The following is a 20,020-nucleotide window of genomic DNA, read 5'->3' on the forward strand; positions in this document are numbered from 1 at the left end:
AGGGAATAACATTTGAACTGTAAATAAAAAGTCAATAAAAAACTCTCTTAATAAAGAAAGAAAAAAAGAAAATAGTAAATGGAGAAATATGTGGAAAAGACATAAAAATAAAAGTGGCTGGGAGGGAAGAATATTAGGGAGCGAAGTTAGAAATTTAACTAAAGAAAAAATATGGTGGAAACAAATGATTATGATAAAAAAGTGTTAAAACCCCAATGCTAATATAACCTGATAAAATGATTTTGCAGCTCATTTAATACTGAGACACTCTGACCAAATGAAAGTCTGAACACTAGGAATAGGAAATTATGGCTCAGAGGTAGAGTGACTATATTATTTCTCCTAAAATTTAGATTGATTAAAATGATCAAAAGTCAAATCCACTGAGAATTTTAGACTTTTATATACTTTTAGGAGATGAAATATGTTATTTTTTTTATAAAGAAATCTAGAAAACTAATTCCAGGCTAGTGAATCCTACAGCTAAAACTTCAAAATAGATACCTCATGAAAACAAGTTCATAGACACAATTAAAGGATGACTGGAGTGTAACAGAACAGGAGACAGCTGGTCTGATACTATTACCTAAAAATTCTTCAGATACTTTGCTTCCCCAGTGTGCCTTGGCTTCAAATGTTCAGACATCTGCTTCTTAAGGGAACCTCATCAAAGCAGTCCTAGCGACTATCTTGGCTAATAATATGTTCAGAAAAACAACTGAGATACCAGAGTGGATAGCCACATGTTTTGGTACAACTAAATGTGTAATTAGTTGGAAAAAAAACATTACACTTACTCATACCACTGTTTATTGTGTTTTCGGTAAAGCAAGGTATCCAAGGCAACAGCATTGACATCCAGAGCTCCTGGGGAAGGCCACTGGTTGGTGAGGTGGGCAGTTAACTCTTGTCTTGATCTTAAATCATTATTCTTTAGTACAGTCCTGTGAATATTAAGATGGTGAGTGCTTTTGTCTTTACTCCTTTTTTCCTCAATGGCAGAGGAACCTAACTGGTATGTAGGCCCCAAGGTAACTGTTCACAAATGGTATGTCAATAGACAGAGCAGACACTGCAACCACCACAGGGCAGGGCTGGCCGGGACTCTGATGCTTCATCTCCTCAGCACCTGCTTTTTAGACTTTCTCTGCTGGCTGGCATCGGTTACTACTACTGAAAATCAGATTTTCTGTCTTCTCCATTGAGGTATTAATTCTTTAGTAAAAGAATTAAAAATGGTCCAACACCACTTTAAACCTAAACCAAAAGCAATGGCATCTGAGCTAAAACATAGATTCCATGTCTATGATCTCCTGGTTCAAAAACTCAGAATAATTGAAAATAATTTAACTCAAGTAAAAAGATCAGTTAAAGCAATTTAAAAAATAGAAATATATGAAAATTTAAAATTCATGCAATACATTTTAAATAACAGTTTTATTTTAAAATTTTTTCTCCATTTTCCCTTTTAATCATAAACGTTTTAATTATGTCTGTGTGTGGTATGTACACATACGCCCAGAAGAGGACGTCAGACCCCCTGGCACTGCCTTAGCTGGAGGGAACTAAACTCAGGTCCTCTACCTGAAGAAGCAGTACATGCTGCCTTTAACTGCTGCGCCATCTCTCCAGACATATTAAACTGTTTCTGACAGAAACAGCTTACTAATAAAGTTTCATGAAAATAATTAAATCAAATGTCAACTGTACTAAATGCTATAATCAACTGGCAATGCTATAATCATCAAGTTTTTCTTATAAAAATGTTAGTTGATAAGAACAACAGGCAAAAGAACTAAAGTTTTGCCAACATGATTCAACTGACTTGTCACAAAACTAATTCAATATCTGAACTAATTAAAGAACATTTAAAAGCAAAGATCTTTCTTACTATACCTCTCAAAACCTTATAGGGCATCTGTGCAATGTGTATTCTCAAACAGAAGCCCATGAGCTTAGTGTGTCCTAAGATTCTGAGGCATCATGTCAGGAGTAGGGAAGTGATGGATATCTACTACTAACTCCACAGCCCTCAGTCCTGTTCTGGATGCAGGAGAAGGGAGTGAGTCAGTAGTTGGCAGCATAGTCCTACGTGACAATCAGCTAGCACAAGCCTCTGGCTGCTAACGGTGGGTCTACAGAATAACCGTGTTTGCAAGTCTTAATGGGCTATGGAATAGTTCTGATTTTATGTAGTTTCTAATAACTATCTGCTAAATTATGTGTTCTACTATATTCACAGAGAAACATCATCTAATACAGATAATAGATTTTGTCTAATAATATTATAAGTCAGTGAGAATGAATCTTACTAAGATACTTTTTTTTCTGGACAGTTGACACAATTCCTTTCACTGGAAAAAGATGTAAACTCATTTAAAACACTTTCAAGGTATCTTAACATTGTTTACTTACTAAAAACAAAACTTTACAGAAAGTTTAAGATTGTTAGAAAAAGAAGAAATAATGATTATCAGTCTGATAATCTAACACAATACACCGCCATTATTTTGGGTTTTCATAGCAAATATTTCTATATTACATATTCCCTCTCTAGGAGGTTTCTAGTGACTATCAATGGAAAATTCAGCTTCAAAGTCATGAGTAGATCTCAGGCAACATTCCCATCAGGGTTTGAGAACTACAATTGTGCATTTTATTAAGAATGGGTACCAGCACAATTTATTTTCTTTCTTTCTTTCTTTCTTTCTTTCTTTCTTTCTTTCTTTCTTTCTTTCTTTCTTTCTTTCTCTCTCTCTCTTTCTCTCTCTCTTTCTCTGTCTTATCTATCTATCTATCTATCTATCTATCTATCTATCTATCTATCTATCTACCTACCTACCTACCTACCTACCTACCTATCTAGTTATTGTTTTTGAAACAGGGTTTTTCTTTGTACTGTCCTAGAACTTTTTTCTTGACTGTCCTAGAACTCACTCTGTAGACTAGGCTGGCTGAACTCACAGAGATCTGGCTGTTTCTGGCTCCCAAGTGCTGGGATTAAAGAAACACAATACCATTGCTTGGCTACAATTTCTAATTTATAGTGAAGTTTCTTTTTGTAAAATGAAGCAATTTTAGACCTCATAAAACAAAAATGGTTTCACAAAGTTACAGCACAACAGTTCCCCACAGAAAAGTTTTGCCTAAAACCAAATTATAGTGTCACCTTAAATATACTTATTTATTTAGTGCATTAGTCTATGGGGTAGGAGGATAATTTATAAGTGTTGGTTTTCTCCTTCCACCTTGTGCATTATGGAAAATATACTAAGGTCAAGTTTAGCAGCAAGTACCTTTACCAACTGAGCCATCTCCCTAGTCCTCAGTGTTCTCTTTAGATATTGTCCTTAGAGATCTAATTACATTGTTTCTTTTTTAGGTTCATTGACTTATTGTGTATAGTGTCTGCCTGCATGTATGCCTGCACAAGAGATGAGGGTGCCAGATCCCATTACAGATGGTTGTGAGCCACCACGTGGTTGCTGGGAATTGAACTCAGGACCTCTGGAAGAGCAGTCAGTGCTCTTAACCTCTGAGCCATCTCTCCAGCCCAATTATGCTGTTTCTACTGACAGCTGATTGGTTCTTTGAAATGAGCTAGGTCTCCTTTCTTGGGTTCTTGCCACAGAACAGGCAAATGAACTATGTTAAATTAAAAATTACATTCTACACTTTAGATCCTGACAAGAACTTAATCCAAGCGATGAGTAAGCAGGTCTATTGTTCTACTCGAGGTCAGCAGAGAACTTCCCAAAGTCGTTACTTACAACCTTCCTCTCTCCAGACCTATTTCTCCACTCTATTACCCTGCAAACTTCAGGCAGCTTTCCAGGAAACTCCTGTAACCAAGCACTATCTGCAGCTGCTCTGAAACTAGACACTCCCATTATTTACCTTAAAAATGACACCAAGTTGATAGCAAGACATATTCAAAGTGACTCACCTAAGGGCGGTGAAGCAAGAACATTTTCTGTCTGTTTGAATTTTTCCATTTTATTCTTCTCTCATAAATTACGCCCTAACTGCAGTTTCCCCTCACCTCCCCTTTCCTTCTCCCTTTCACTTCTCTCAGAAAAGAGCAGGCCTTCCAGGGACTTCAACCAAATACAGCATAACAGACCACAATAAGACCAAGCCCATATTCTCACATCAAGGCTGGACCGAGGCAACCCAGTAAACCCAGTAGGAGGAAAAAGGTGGCCCCAAAGGCAGGCAAAAGAAAGAGTCAGAAACAGCCCATGCACAGCTAGCAACACAATCATAATATATGCAGCAGACCAAGGTCAGACCCATGCAAGTCCCCTGACCTCTGTGAACAAGCACACTTGAGTCCTGGTCAGTTGATTCTGTGGGCCATGAAGAACATTTTTCTTATTTGTGCCTACCCTCAAAAGTGACTTTACCTTAAATTATCAAATAATTGTTACTTAATCATGTTAAACCAGTGACTGCAAATATGCAGCATCTCACATTTTACTTAGGACTCTTATGAGTGTTGAAGTTAGACCAATGGATGATGGGAAGCCCGGCCCTGATGAATATATCTACAATGAAATTACCACACCTAAGGCTCGACCACAAATTCTAAGAGTCAGAGGACCGAAGCCATTGAGACTGTGTCTCCTACAAACAGCTGCCTGAAGGAGACCTAGACAATAGGATTAGTAGACATGCTACCACAGAAGGGGGAAGTCTCACCAGGCAAAGAATTGTAGGAGACTAAAGATTGTTGAGATGAGCCCCGCCCACAGATGAGCCCCCTAACTGTTTACTGCAGAGAGGCCACATTGGCTTCCAGAAGTCCAGATCAGTGCCTAGCCCAACTGTCATCAGAGACGTCTGTTCCTACAGCTGATGGAAGCAGATGCAGAGACTCACAGACCAAACATTGGGGAAGGAGACAGCCCAAATTAGAGATCTCTTATCAGGCCTCTCCTCTTGGAGCTGGGGGAGCCCTGCAGAAGAAAGGAAGGAAGAATGGTGGAAGACAGAGTGGTCAAGAACAGCAGGAGAACACAGCTCACAGCATTAGTTATGCAAGGCTCACAGGGACTCGGAGGATGGAGAGGATGGGATGTAGCCTAGTGCCTTCCCCTTTCGTTTGCTTGAGCGGTGAGGCAGAATGTGGACCCACGGTTATGTGATGTTCTTGTGGGACTTCTAATGGTGAGAGTAGGGGTTGTCTCTGACCCTTTGCCTTCTCTTGGGACTTTTTTCTCCTACTGGGTTGCCTCATCCAGCCTTGATAAGAGGGTTTTGTGCCTCGTCTTATTGTTATGCTGTGCTCAGCTGATATCCCTAGGAGGTCTGCTCTTCCCTGAAGGGAGAGAGGAGGTGGATCTGGGATTGAGGGAGGGGTCTGGGAGGAGTGGAGGGAGGGCAAACTGTGGTTGACATGTATTTAAAACAAAGAAAAAAAATAAGGGAAAAAAAGAACTGTAGTCCCTGAAATCATATATACACAAAGAAAAAAAATACAATACAGAAAAACCAGTAAGGTCTGTGCTACAAGGTCCGGCTATTCTGCTATATAAAATATGAGCATTTTGTAGTTCTAGTAACACAGTAATTTAGTGATGCATGCAGTACAAGAGCATAATATGATTTATAGGACATACATTAAATGTTAAAAACAAAAGCAAGCTGAGTAGAAAAGGTTTCAAATCACCAAGGTAAGATACTTAACCCATATGGAAATAAGCATCACATGTCGCTTCTGACCCTTAATATCCCACCTGTGAGTTTTACATCAATGTGTTTGAATGTTTTGTTTTCTCCTGATTGCTGCCTTTATCTTGTCAGAAGGAACAAAATGAGCACCAGTATCCAGACCTGAGCAGCTCCGTGACTGTGGATGAAGGCCCTCGGCACTAAGAAGGAAATGCTCACACACACTCTACAGCTGCGAAAGTACATACACTGTTCTGCATCTTAAGTCTCAGGAGCATCACGTAGTAAAATGAGAATACTCATTTGAGCATTACCTCATTATCTCCCTCTCCTGCTCTTTGCCTCCTAAAGCAGCCTTATGCAAAGGGATATTATGAGACAGCTTAAAACAATCTGGAGGATACAGCTCTATTACTTTGACGTAAATCTGAAACTTGTATACTTGAAGAAACACTTGGTCCTGCCAAGGTTGGACCCCCAGTGCAGGGGAATATGAGGGGGGCAGTACGGGGGGGGATGTATGGGGGAATACCCGTATTGGGGAGGGGGAAGGGAAGGGGGAGGGGAAGGGATGGGGACTTATGGACAGGAAACCGGGAAAGGGAATAACATCTGAAATGTAAGTAAAGAAATATATCTGATAAAAAAAATTAAAAAAAATAGTCCATTTTTCTCAATGGATACATTTTTTAATGTTTTTTTTTATGTGTATGGATGTTTAGTTTGCATGTATGTCTCTCTACCATGTCTTTGCCTGATGTCTATGAAGGCCAGAAAAAAGCATCACATCACCTGGAATTGACATTACAAACAGTTGTGAGCCACCATGCGGTTACTGGGAATTGAATCTGGGTGCCCGGGAAGAGCAGACAGTGCTCTTTAACCACTGAGCCATCTACACAGCCTTAGACACAACTTTTTATTTGTTGATTTATTGTTTCAGTTAAGATCTTTTTAAAGGTATTGAGAATATCGGTAGTTTCTTTGCAAAACCAGAAGAATTGATAACACAGTTTATTTTACTATACTAAAACTATAACACAGATGAATTCTCTTTTCAAACTAAAAAGTAACGGGATTCTTCATTTAAAATTATCAAAGGTAAAAGAAACTTACCGAAGTTTAATCCTTAATAAGATACTTTTAATACAGCAAAACTAGCTTTTACTTTATTTAATTTCCAAAGACAAAGGCTTGTTACACAGAAGCTGAGGAAGGGTCAGCCTCATGGTGCTTCTCCTTTACTTCTCGCTGCTGAGATTATGAGCTCATGCAATGGATCCAGCTCTGGCGAAAATAGTTAGATGAGCTACGGGTATTACTTAAGAAGGAAAGTGTAATTAATTACCTTGTTAATCTTTTAATTATAAAGGACTACCCTGCCATCTCTATTACTTTGGTCTTGCTATTTTTCATCCAGTTTAACAGAAGCTAGGAGACTATGGAATGTACTCTTAAGTGACAAATGAGGGACTCTCTGCATTGTTAGAAGTAATAGGAACCATGTCTGGACCTAATTATGTTTATCAATACGTAAACTCCTACCAAATATTGTGGGTTTTTTGTTTGTATATTAATAAGATTTCTCACTTTTAAAAGCCATCATCTATCAGGTATGGTGGTGTACATCTTTTCTCAGCGCTCTTGAGTCAGAGGCAGGAGCATCTCTCTGAGTTCTAGGCTAGCCTGTTCTACACAGTGAACTTTAAGATTCCAAGACAGCTAAGGCTACACAGTGACTGTCTCAAAACAAAAAGACGAACAAACAAAAACCAAACCGCAAAAGCAGACCAAAACTAAATGAAAAAAAAAAAACCCAAAAACCCAATCAATCAATCAACAATCAATCAATAAACAAACAGAAAAGCAAGTAAGTAAAACAAAAGCTACTTGTCATGTTTATTTGGTTGCAGACTATCTCTTATATCTTATGTACCATTTACAAAGGGGACCAGCATCAACTACAAAAGACAGAATGTTTAAGAATATTTGTTTAACTCATTAAAATTTATATCATTAATAAGGTGCCAACAGACTGCACACGCTTTTGAGTGTTACACTCTGAAGGTGAATTTAACTTAGGTTATAGTTCAGTTAAAGATGTGTAAAGCAAAAACAGAGAAACAATTAAATACGATAAAAATTACTTATCAGTATCAATTGATTTCTTATCGGTATCAATCTCATGTGAGAGAAACTGAGAAACTGCTCTAAGTTTAAAGTGACTGAAAACGGAATAAAGTAAAACACTCTTGAATTGGATCTGGTGACAAAGAAACGAAACTGCGCTGAGGGCCATTCTCAGAACGGTTAATGACACTGACGTATGAACGATGGAGAAGATTAAAGTGTTCAACTGATCTGACCTCCTAAAACTGATTTATGGACATTCATCACACATAAGAAAAGCTTTGTTCTTAGTCACCATCAGACACACAGGAGCAGAAGGCACAAGGACATATGATAACGTTTAAGACATCTAAGTGGTCAAAGATCTGCATGTGTGAGGAGAGGGAGGGACTACAGGGTAAACATTAAAATCTGATGAATCCTGTGATATAAAGATGAAAATCTGTCTACTAATCCTTGTGATTTTTCTGGGAGTATAATAATATTTAAAAATCATCCTTTAAGAGTAGAAACTATTATGTGTATATTTTTCTATAAACAGTCAACTTAAGTTTAACAAAATGGTGGACGTAGTGTAAGTGCTTTGAACAGTGACAGGTAAGCTCCTACCAGCTCCTACACACATAGCTTTGCTTGCTACACCAGTTTTTTAGAGACTGCATTAAGTTGTGCGCAGCGACATCCTGGCAGAGCCTGGTATCTGTTTCATCTATCAGGACTGAGCTGGACTGCAATGCTCTGTGTACAAGCATCTTGCAGTCAATCAATAGCAACTACATAAATGCTCAGGGCTGAGAACAGGCCTCAGCGAGTTCGATGCTCAGCAATGCAAAAACAAAACAGACACTTAAAAAAAAAGTATGCATTTAGAATGTACACTGCATTGAATGCTAAGGATGCTTTGAATGTTATTTTAGGTTTTATAATTTCTCCACAATGAAAGCAGATTACTTTTCTAGTAAGGAACAAAATTAACAAGAGTAAGAAGCTTTAAGGGACGCTGCTAGACTTCTTGGAATTTAAATCACACAGCAAAGCACATCCCATGTCAGTGCTCAGGTACTGTGAGTGTCTGCATAAGAGCCTTTCACTTACAGCTGGTCCTGAAGCTCCACGATGATATATTCTAACTGTTCTTTCTCCAGTTTGTGGGCCAGGTCAGAATCTTCGATCCTCTGAAGTAGGATTTTATTCTGAGAGACAGATTCAGAAAGCTGGTTCTCACGAAGCCGTAAGAGTTCTTCAAGATAACCCTGGAAATACAGTATCGTGAATATGAGTTACCTTCATGACACCTGCAAACCCGTGGTATCTTACGATCAACGCCTCCAGCATTATTTTCCTCTATTTTATAATGAGACACCTTGTAATGTTAGTGATGAATGGTTTTAACTGACTACAGAAGGTTAATGTGTACCCTGCACTCTTTAACACTATGGCGGAGGGTGGGGTGGGAGATGGGGACTGGTTATGTATTCCCACGTGACTGGGAACTTTCACCGCCTGCCTATGCCTTCCTGTCCTAAAGTGAAAGGGTTATCTTGGAATGGGCTCTGTAGACCCTACTGTCCTGCAACTTAAGAGATGTGGGATTAAGAGTGCCACCATGCTTGGCTCATCTCAGCTTTAACTTTTTTACTTTTTAAAAATTATTCTCTTTTTTATTTTGTCTATATCAGTTATTTTACTCTTTCACTTCCTTCGAATTGTTTGTTCTCTGCCTTCATTTTAGATAATTATCTTCCTCAGTCCATTCTATTCTAAGTCCTACAAATCCTGGAAAACTGCCACTTATGTGTGCTAATTCACACTGTTTTCGGCTACATTAATTTCCATTGGCTGCTTTCCTAAAATCTAAGTACGTGACATGTGTGGGGGATAATGAACTTTGTGTTGATGTTACAGTTTGCATGGGCCACATCCCTTCAGGGTTGTTTGAACATTTGATCTCCATCCTGTGGTGCTGCTTGGTAACGTTGTGGAACCTTCAGAAGGCGAATCCTTGCTGTTGGAAGTGGATTTCTGGGAGCAGAAATTGAGGTTTTAGAGCCTGGACCCGCTTCCTGTCTACTTCCTACATGCAATTTGACTAACATCATGGTCCTCTCAACATGCCTCTCCCACCCTATTTTCCACATCATGATGGACTGTATTCCCAGATGCTATAAAAAAAATAAATCTTTTTTTCCCATGTGTTTGCCAGGGTATTTTATCAGAGCAATGAGAAATAGCTAGTAAATACTATCTTCCTTTATTGTATTACAATGCTGTGAGCACTATTATAGCTCTGCTATTTGCAATATCAGTATTGCACTCTAGTACGCTTAGTGAAAGTTATAGTTGTTACATTTATCCTTGACAAGAAGCTGCCTTAAATTATTTAACATTAACTAATATGCTAGACATCAGAATTTAATATATTTTACATTGTTCTTTTATTAAAGTCCACTACATCCTTATTAACCCTTTCACTACTCAATCTATAAACTACTCTAAAAGACATTAAAAAAAACCATAATTTTTGATTTGACTATTTCTTCTAGATATTCTATTGATTTGGGGTTTATGTATTTATTAATACATTATCAGATGTGAATAAATTCAGCATTATTATATATTCTTGGGAATTGTTCTTTTTTAAAAGATAGTATGAAAAAGGTTCCATATTATATGTGCATTGTATGCAACTGTAATGACTAGGAAAGGGTAGTGCATTTCAGAGGGAGAAGGGGATGTGAGGGAGGGGAGAACAAGAAGGAGTGAAGATGATGTAATTATAACTCTCAAAATTAATTCTCAAAATTAAAATATTTAAACGAAAAGGCAATATATCCAGATATGGAGGCTCATGCCTGTAACCCCAGTACACAGTAATGTGAGACAGAGTGGAGGATAGCCTGAGGCCGTTTAGTTACACAGTAAAGTCCAGACCAGCTAGGGCCACTGTGTGAGACTCTAAACTGAAAATCAAAGAACAACAACAGCAAAAGAAATGCCTTCTTTTAGTCTTGATAATGCCTTTTATCTGAAATGACAAAGAATTCTTTGGATAAAATTTGCCAAATATGTTTATTTTCCCAATTTTATCTTTCTTGTATGTCAGTATATTATGCTATTCCTTAAAATTAGCATGTATTTAATAATTTCTTAAAACCTAATTTGTTATAACTGGCAAGTTGATAATATCTACTTTGCAGCAATGCTGAATCTTAGATCTAATTAGATCTACTTATACCTGCTACTTTTACTAATCTTTTATTATGTTTTATTTTATTATTCTTAGAAATATTCTTCTTTTTAAACATTGGGTCTCATGATTCCCAGGCTAACTTCTGCCATGTAGCTGAGAATAGCCTTAACTTCCTGATTCTCCTGCCTCTCCTACCCAGAGTCAGGATTAAAGGTGTGTGCTACCACAGCCAGTTTTGGGGGTGCCTGATGGAAGTTAGGGCCTAGTGAATGCAAGGAAAGCACTCTGCCAACCACGTCACTTTATCAGCTGACTTCCCACCGTATTAATCAGGTTTCCCTCATTTCTTTTCTTCCCCATTATCAATGTAGAAGTTAGACACTCTAGATTTTTTTCTTCCAATGGTGATTCTTAGGTGTTAACTTTGGATATAAGCAAGCATGACACAAAACTATCTTCTAGGTATAATGAAGGCTCCGAGGGCCTCCGCCTCTGTCACTGTCACTGTTGCAGCCTGTTCTTCACTGTTGAGCTATCCTTCTTCCTCTCAGTGGTGGGCAACATCCAGCTTGTGAGGGCTTTTGAGAGCAAACGGTTACACTTGAGACATTCTCTAAGCCAGCCATTAACCATTGCTATTATTAAACATCAAACCACATAAACTTACAGTGAAGTGAATGCTGTAAAAGCCATGTCATCACTCACACTTTATTACTTGATAATGGTTTCATTATTACCTGTGTGGTTCACATTCTCCACATGTATTTATTCTATCTTCAGAAGATTATACAGTAGTCTGCTGTGCAGCTCTTCCCAGTTCTACACTGAGTGAAGTCATACTGATCGCATTAAGTTGGTCAGGATGAGAATGTTTACCTAGAGAAATTGGTGTCACTAAAAACTGGTGTTCCTTTCTCCATCTCCTCTGCAAAAACCAGGTACTGAACATGTTCTAGCATATCACTGTCATCTCATCTTAACTATTATGTTTTGTTGCTTAATCCAGTCAAGGTGTATTTGTCATGTAATTATTCATCTTGTCATTTTTCACTTACTCCTGCCTTCTGAGTCCCATTTCCATCTTGAATAATAATGAGGCCTGTTTCTCAGTTCCATTCAAGGCTATTAAAACATGATTACCTGAAGTTAAGCAGCTGTGCCTTTGTCTTAAACCCGCAGAGTGGTTCATTGGGTTAGCCCTGAATCCTGAGCTAGTCCCACTATTTTCAGGTCTTTCTATGTTCTTTGAAAGAAACATCTGCATGATATGTCTAACAATTGGGTTCTATTTGACATTTGTCTGATTTCTTGGTAATACCAGGAGTTTCTTTTAACATGGTTCAAAACTTCTCTTTATACATATTATAAAACTTTTTATAGCTATCATAATGTTATGTTTATATTTTGAGAAGGTATTTACATATAAGAAATCAATATTTGTATTTTACTTTGTAAATATTTTTCCTGATTATAATTTTTGTCATTCTAATATTTCCATTGTAAATCCTCCCAGGCTTTCCTTACATATATCAGTTAAGAATAATGCTAAATTTCAAGAAGGAATACAAGTAAAAAATAACGTGGTTAAACAGTGAAGATTACAATCTCAATGGACTTGAGTTTCTCTATTAAACTCTCTAATGGAGTTGAGTTTTTCTATTAAAGAGTGTATTTTGTCTAGTTTAGTTCTTAAGAAACAAGAATAGATAAAAGGGTCAAATTTTAAAAGGGAGACATTAGGGCCTGCACAGGCAGAATGCTGGGTTGGCAGAAGGCCCAGTGCCGACCAACTAGGTTGCCATCTGGGCCCAGATCCAGGGCTTTGAATTGGTTCATCCCGACATTTACTTATCTATGAGCTGCTGTACCATTTGGAGGAGCCAGGCCTGTAGAACCAGATGTCACTGCTGAATAGGGCTGGTCCTAGAGAGCTTAGGGCAGCAGTGCTACCTGCAGGCTGTAAGCACAAAGGTCAAGCCCAGTCAGAGGCATGCAGCAGCCTGAAGTTCCCATAGAACCTACCACCAGATGCCCTGCCTAGCCACGAGATCATCTTGACTCTGGTAGGATATCTGAGACAGGTCTTGTTGATGGTCCAGTATTTATGGTGTGTCAGAAACCAGAAAGCTTGAACCAGATCAATGATTTGTTACATTGACTATCTGCATTTGGGAAAGAATGTAGTATGTATGTATGTATGTATGTATGTATGTATGTATTACATATATGTATGTATGTGTATGTATGTATGTATGTATTATGTATGCATGTGTGTATATATGTATATACTGTACAACATACTGCAGTTACCAATGCCACTAAGATTAACAAATATGCAGAGAGGTGAGAAAGATGGGGGAACCAAACAGTGGAGAGGGGTGGAGACATGATGGTGTTGATGGGACGGGTACGTGCTGGAGAGGGAACATGTCATTGCTGACTAGGACCAGTAGGGTGGTATGCAGCAGCCTGGACTTTATGCAGACTCAGCACCCAAACATACTGCCCAGCACATGCTTACACTGGCTCTGAGCAATGATGGGATATTTGAGATGAATGAAAAACGTTCATTTTTAGACTGGACCTCCTTCAAGGACCTCCATAGCGTGTGCTGTAGAGGTCATGATGGTATCCAGGGTCCCTGATGTGTCCTCAGGCTGTGTTGAAGACTGAGGTTCATGAGGTTGTCTGTGGTCTGGGCTGTCGCCTGAAGCTGTGCTGATGTCCACTGGACACTGGACACACTGCAGCTGGGGGCTATGTTGATTTCCATGGCATGTGCTGCTGAGGACCGGGAGGGTTCCTGTGGTCCTGACTGTGACAGAGGGCTCTACTGACATCTGTGCTCTAAACTGCCATCTAGCTCCAAGATGCTGACGGAGGCCATGGTGATATCCATGGACCAGACTCCTACCAAGGACCGTACTGGTGTCTATAGCCACTGCTGTCACCGAGAGCATGATGGTGTCCATGGCCCATGCTGATGTCTATGGTCTGCTCTGCTACTGGAGACCATGTTGATGTCCATGGCACATGCTAATGCCAGAGCCCATGTGAATGTTGTCATCCATGCTGTCATGTGGAAGTCTGCGATTTGTGTTCCCACTAACTCTAAAGGGCAAGGACGCTACTTTTGCAGTGGTATTGATGACCGCAGACTCGTAGTTGTGAAAAAGTCATAAAAGACTCCTGTGAAAACTCCTATTTCCACTCCACCCAACTCCCCCTAGAAGTAAAAACCTAGACAGGAAGCCATTGAAGAGAATTCTTGAACACTGTGCTAAGAATGCTGAAATATAGTTCTCCACAACTGAAGGCTTTTGGTAGGTGTGGTGGTTTGAATATGCTTGGCCCAGGGAGTGACACTATTAGGTTGTGTGGCCTTGTTGGAGGAAGTGTACCACTTTGGGAGTAAGCTTTGAGACCCTCCTCCTAGCTGTCTTGAAATCAGTCTCTTCTCCTGGATGCCTTGGATCAAGATGTAGAACCCTGGGCTCCTCCAGTGCAATGTCTGTGTGGATGCTGCCTGCTTCCTGCCATGACGACAAAACACTGAACCTCTGAACTTGTAAGTCAGCCCCAATTAAATGCTGTCCCTTATAAGAGTTTCCTTGGTCATAGTATCTTTTCTCAGCAATTCTGACAGGCTTCCCTTTAAAAGTAAGTTGAAGCTTCTCCTTCAATTTTTATAATAATCTTTTTGTTGCTGTTCTGTATTTTTGGCAGTTCAGCTATGTCTTACAGAGGTTATTCTCTGGTCATGTCTATTGGGGTTATAAATACCTCTTGTATCTGGATGTCCATGTATTTCCCAAGCTTTGAGAAATTTTTTACTATTTTACTAAAAGGACTTTCTATATTTTAGTCCCTTTTCTATTTCTAATCATCTTACAAGTATGGTTAGTCAGTCTATAGACATATCCACTGTCTACTAACAGACCTACCTTTAGTTTTTAATGATGTCCCAGAGACCTCACATACATACATACGTATGTACATATACATACATACACACATACATAGGTATGTGCGTGTGTTTTAAGTCTTGATACTTTCTCTTTTGTTTGATCCACTCTGTTGATGACACTTCCAACTTCACTTCAAAGACTCATCAAGATTCTTACTCCCAAGAAATGTTTCATTATTTTTCAGAACATCTCTTAATTTTTGAGACAAGAGTCTTCTTATGTGGCCTGTAATAGCCTGGAATTAACTGTGTAGTTCAAGGTGGTCTCAAACTGGTAGTGATGCTCCTGCCTCTGTCTGCTGAGCACTGGGATTAAATTCATGTCAAACTATGACTGCTCATTAATGCTCGTTTTACAAAATACATTTATTTCTTTATAAAAACATACCTTAATATTCACTATATAATTATATTCTAAAACATTATCTAATTTAGTGAGAAAGAATTTGTTGCAAACTAGAAACAGCTTATACAGAATATCAAAAATAATGCATGGACTTATTACAGTAAGTAGGAAACAGAAGTATAAATAGTCACTGTGTTTTCCACAGCATAACATATTTATTTATTATTTGGGAATTTCTCAGCCTGCACCCAATCACACTCAGTTCCTACTCCTCCCAGGTCTACCCGGCTCCCCACCTTGTGACCTTCCCTCCACAAATGAAGAAAAAAACATGAAAAAAAAATCATTAACTAAAAGCATTCCTTTTAAACTGTTTGTTATATCTTTCATTTTGTTATCTTTGGAATCAATTACAAGATAACAAAAATTCCAAATTTTTAAGGAATCATGCTCTTTTGCAGTAATATCTCCTGTTTGTATGCTAAATTTTGTTCATTAAAGTCTGTTGAGATGGGTATTTTTCCACTTTTACTATAGTTTTAGTATAGAATGTCTTCTGAAGACTCATTTATTAAAGACATGATTCACGATACAGCCCTGTTTAGAGAATTTTGGATTATAAGGAATTAAGCCTCATCAATGAGTTAATCCATCAGCTTAGAAGCACATCAGGTAAGAAAGGCCGGAGGTAAAGTACATTTGCTCAAACCTGGTCACTTATGCTCAATCCCTGGAACCCACAGAGGGACAGAATCTACTCCCCAAAGCTGTCCTCTGACCTCCACATACATGTGTGTGTGTGTGTGTGTGTGTGTGTGTGTGTGTGTGTGTGTGTGTGTGTGTGAGACACCCACAAATAATTAAATAATAAAACTTTTAAAATAAAGATTTCCTGTCTACTAAAGTGGGCAGCAGACACTGCTGTCTCCCCGAGTGTGGCTGCTTTCCAGTCTCAGTGCCCCTGAGCAAAGCAAAGCCTTTCCACTCCTTTCCTTCTCCCTGGCAGGCGTCATGGCTTTGCTCTACAGTAAGATCTGGGGCTAGCACACTGCCCCCTGCAGGCTTATTCTTGCTCTGCACTCTCCGTGGGATGAATGGGGGTCGCAGATGATGCTACAGGGCCTCAGGATCCCCCAGACTATCTGTGGTGGCCACTCAGAGGGTTGAGAGAGACTATGAGGTTGTAAGTCAGCCACAGGGCTGCGGTAGCACGGGTCCGCCATTCATTGCCAATCCGCAGGGCTCCTGAGCTTCAGTATTTTCTGGAGCAGAATCAGCTAACAGTCTTACAGGGGGCTGTACCCAGCTGCTTCCCTGTCACGCAGACAGGCTTCATTTTGAACAGAATTCTCAGTCAGCTTACTTCACAGCATCTCCCATCGGACTAGGCTCCAGCTCAAATCAGCATAATTGTGTTTACTGTCAGTTCCTGGAAACAGGGTGCAAGGCACTTTGATTCCCAGAGCAGCAAGCTCAGACAAGACTTTTTCAGAATGGCTTCCCGCATATCCGCTGGAAAGTGCAGAGAAAGTCTCAGGCTGCTCACTGTGCTCCCCCTGCACTTCTGCACAGTGCTGCTGTCCGGCTGTGCTCGCTGGGTCTCTTCCTCTTTCACTTCGAACTCCTTATATAACCAATGCTGGCAAATTGTCCAGCTATTGAAGTGCACGGTTTTCTCCAAGCGCTGTGTACGCTGCTGAGCTTCACTATTTTCCATGGTCCCAGGCTGAGTGGCTCCTCCCCAAGGGTTTACTGTTGTTGCTATTCATGGTGCTGGGGATCTGTCTAACCCAGTGCTTTGTGCATGCAATACAAATGCTCTACCATTAAGCTATGCCTCCTCAGCCTTTGGTTTTATTAAAATTTTATTAAAATTGTGTTTTGCTACGTTAAGCTTGTAATCCGTCTGTCTTCTCCTAAGTGCTGGAATTATAGGCTTGTGCCACCATCCCTAGCTCCCTCAGCTATTTGGAGTCTTTTAGTGGGTTTCTGCTGGGTACCTCTAACCTGCTGCCTTGCATCTCTCTTTATTTTTAAATAAGTCTTCAACTCAGAAGTAAAGGGAAATTTACTTTACACAATTTTCTTTAGTTGAAAGATATTTGAATAAAATGAAATAAAAAGATTGCTGCCATTCCAAAGGCAAAACCCAGAGCCCGCTGATGAGTACCTTCTGCTCCAGGGTGAGCTGGTACTTCTGCCTTACTCTCTTGCACTTGTTGAACCAGCTGTTCTCGTCCAGGATTAGAGGTGGGCCCACGTTCTCGGGGGTGCTGCCCTCACTGTCACTGCTCCCGAATGTCCTGAGCTCTTCCTCATCACTGCTGATGCTGTCAGAACTGGGAAGGTCAAAGGTAGAAAGAAGACAGTGAAATGGCAGATTCCAATTTGATTCTTAAAATGAACACTTCTGTTCTCTAAGACTGGTGAACTAGTTTTCAGAAATAGTAGTAAGGGCAGAATTATTACAGTTCTACTATAAAGACTTAACTGTCCTGACAAATGGCAAGCTAGTATGGCCTGTTAACTCACTGGTTACAAAGCCACGTCTCGATCACTACTCTAAAAGTGAGGTTCACAAAACTGAAGCATTAACATAAAATGCATGAGAATGCCCACAGAAGAAACAAGAGTCCCACCAACCTAATTAGGTGTATCTAATCTTAGCTGTGGATGAACAAAGTCATCACAGACAGCTCAACTCTATCAGAGAGAAGGCTGCAAGCTGAGAAGAGCCAGTCACTCCTCATCAGTCTGTAGCAAGACAGGGACAGAAATAGAGAATACCCATCATACTCCATATTTAAAAATCAGCAAGGTAACATGGGAAGGGAGAGGTGAGAAGGGAAGGAGTAAGGAAAATTCTGACCATGTGAGTCAGGATTTGAAAGAGTAAAAGAAGAAAGTAATGTCATTTCCCAGTTTAAGAGAGTATTAAAAGATACTAAAAAAGAGTTTGTTAAATGTTTTAATATAAAATTTGAAAATGCTAATGAACTAATTTACTAACAGAATAAGAATTATTAATAGATTCAGTAAGAAATAGAAAATTTGAACATTCATATGACTATCAGTAATTAAAAAATTAAATCAGTAATTAAAAAAATTCCCACAGAGAAATAGTCTTCCCCAGAGAAGGCCACACCAGTTACTTATCCAATAATAAATGGTCAGCCTTGAAAGCACACATATGTATAACATTATACAGGCTGAGTAGATTTTATTTAGGAATATCTATATATGTATATACACACATATGCATGTTACTAACAATAAATGAAAAAAGAGGCCATGAATTTAAAAGATTGTAAGGAGGGGGTATATGGAAGGGGACTGGAGGGAAGGAAGAAATGATATATTATAATCTCAAGAGTAAAATAAATAAAAACCAATTTCTACAAACATGTTATTTAAAGATTTTATAGACTAAACTTTATCAAATGTTCACAATTTTTAAAAATTTCAATAAAGCTTTAGATACCAAAAAAATCTTTTATGATGTACCACTATATAACTTTATTTCTCAAGGTAATGTGAGAAAAGAAAAGTCAGTTTCACTCAGGAATGCATAAAGTAAGAATTGTACATAAGAACTAAATAAAATACAACAGGATAGAGAAGGGGTTTAAAAGACAACACACAGGCTGGAGTGTCACTCAGTGGACGAGCACTTGCTTATCATGACGACCTGGGCTCAGGCAGCAGCAGCAGGAAATAACAGGAAAGGAACAGAGTAAACCCATTGCGTTATAACCACTCCTCTAAGATGTTTGCTTCAGTGTGTAAGCTTGGTAGCTAACGACAGTAAAGTAGGCACCGTGGTTGTGGTAATTGATCCTCTCCAGGTATTAAAGAAAGAATAACATACAGAGGAAAATGCTACATCAAGCAATCTGAGCTCACGGTGGAAAAAACTGAAGAACTCAAAACAGAAAGAAAATGAGACCAAGATCACAGGAGCCCAGGAAGCAAGGCCAGCTTGAACTACACTGTGAAATCCTGTCCAAGCCAGGCCTGGTGTCACATGGATGTGATCCCAGAACTGGAGAGGCAAGGCCACCCTGTGCTACACCTGAAGACCTTGTCAGAAAATCTAGGAACGAGAGCAGCAAGAAGATAACAGAGGAAGAGAAAGGAAAAGAAAAGAAAAAGGGACTTCGATGTGAGGGAGTAAAGGGAGAAGAGAAAAAGAAAAACAGAACACAAAACCCCGGAACAAACAACGATAATAGACTTCAGTGAAAAGTATGTCAGAGGTCGTGGATGGGCTGAAACTCCTTACAGGGAGTCAGACCACTACAAAGCAAAACCAACTCTATGCTGTACCTATAAAATGAATCTAAAACACATTTTTAAGGTGTTTCTAAAAAAATTGGCAATGCTGGTATGATGGTTCCATCATTGGACTTGAAACTATACCTTGACCAAACACAATATAGCTTTTTTCACTTGTTTTATGACATAACATTTATTGTCATGAATACCCTAAATATTCTATTATGTAAGGGATTGTAGGAATCAGATTTTTGTCTGTATTGTTTACAGCTAGAACAAGGCCCAGGACTTAGTAAGCTTTCAACTAACAGTGTTTGTATCTGTTACCAACCAATGAACACTTTCCTATTCTCCTTGTTTCTGTATCTTTACATATGTATTCTATAGTATTATTTCAACAGAGTCACAAGATAACTACATAGGTTAAACTTATAATCTT

General features: G+C 39.1%; 1 protein-coding gene across 2 annotated transcripts in view; it reads right to left on the reverse strand.

Moving 5' to 3' along the window:
- The window catches only part of Rundc3b (RUN domain containing 3B), a 129,326-nt gene that overhangs the window by 15,729 nt on the left and 93,577 nt on the right, over positions 1-20,020 (reverse strand). Inside the window, exons 7-9 of one of the 2 annotated variants that reach the window (XM_032907029.1) lie at positions 17,477-17,645; positions 8,899-9,056; positions 798-944 (exon numbers count right to left, since the gene is read on the reverse strand). In XM_032907029.1, the coding sequence (XP_032762920.1) occupies positions 798-944; positions 8,899-9,056; positions 17,477-17,645 (474 nt within the window). The remainder of the gene's footprint in view (positions 1-797; positions 945-8,898; positions 9,057-17,476; positions 17,646-20,020) is intronic. The other variant, XM_032907030.1, reaches the window with a different exon arrangement.

The sequence above is a fragment of the Rattus rattus genome, chromosome 6 (genome assembly GCF_011064425.1).
Source record: "Rattus rattus isolate New Zealand chromosome 6, Rrattus_CSIRO_v1, whole genome shotgun sequence".
NCBI classification, from domain to species: Eukaryota; Metazoa; Chordata; class Mammalia; order Rodentia; family Muridae; genus Rattus; species Rattus rattus.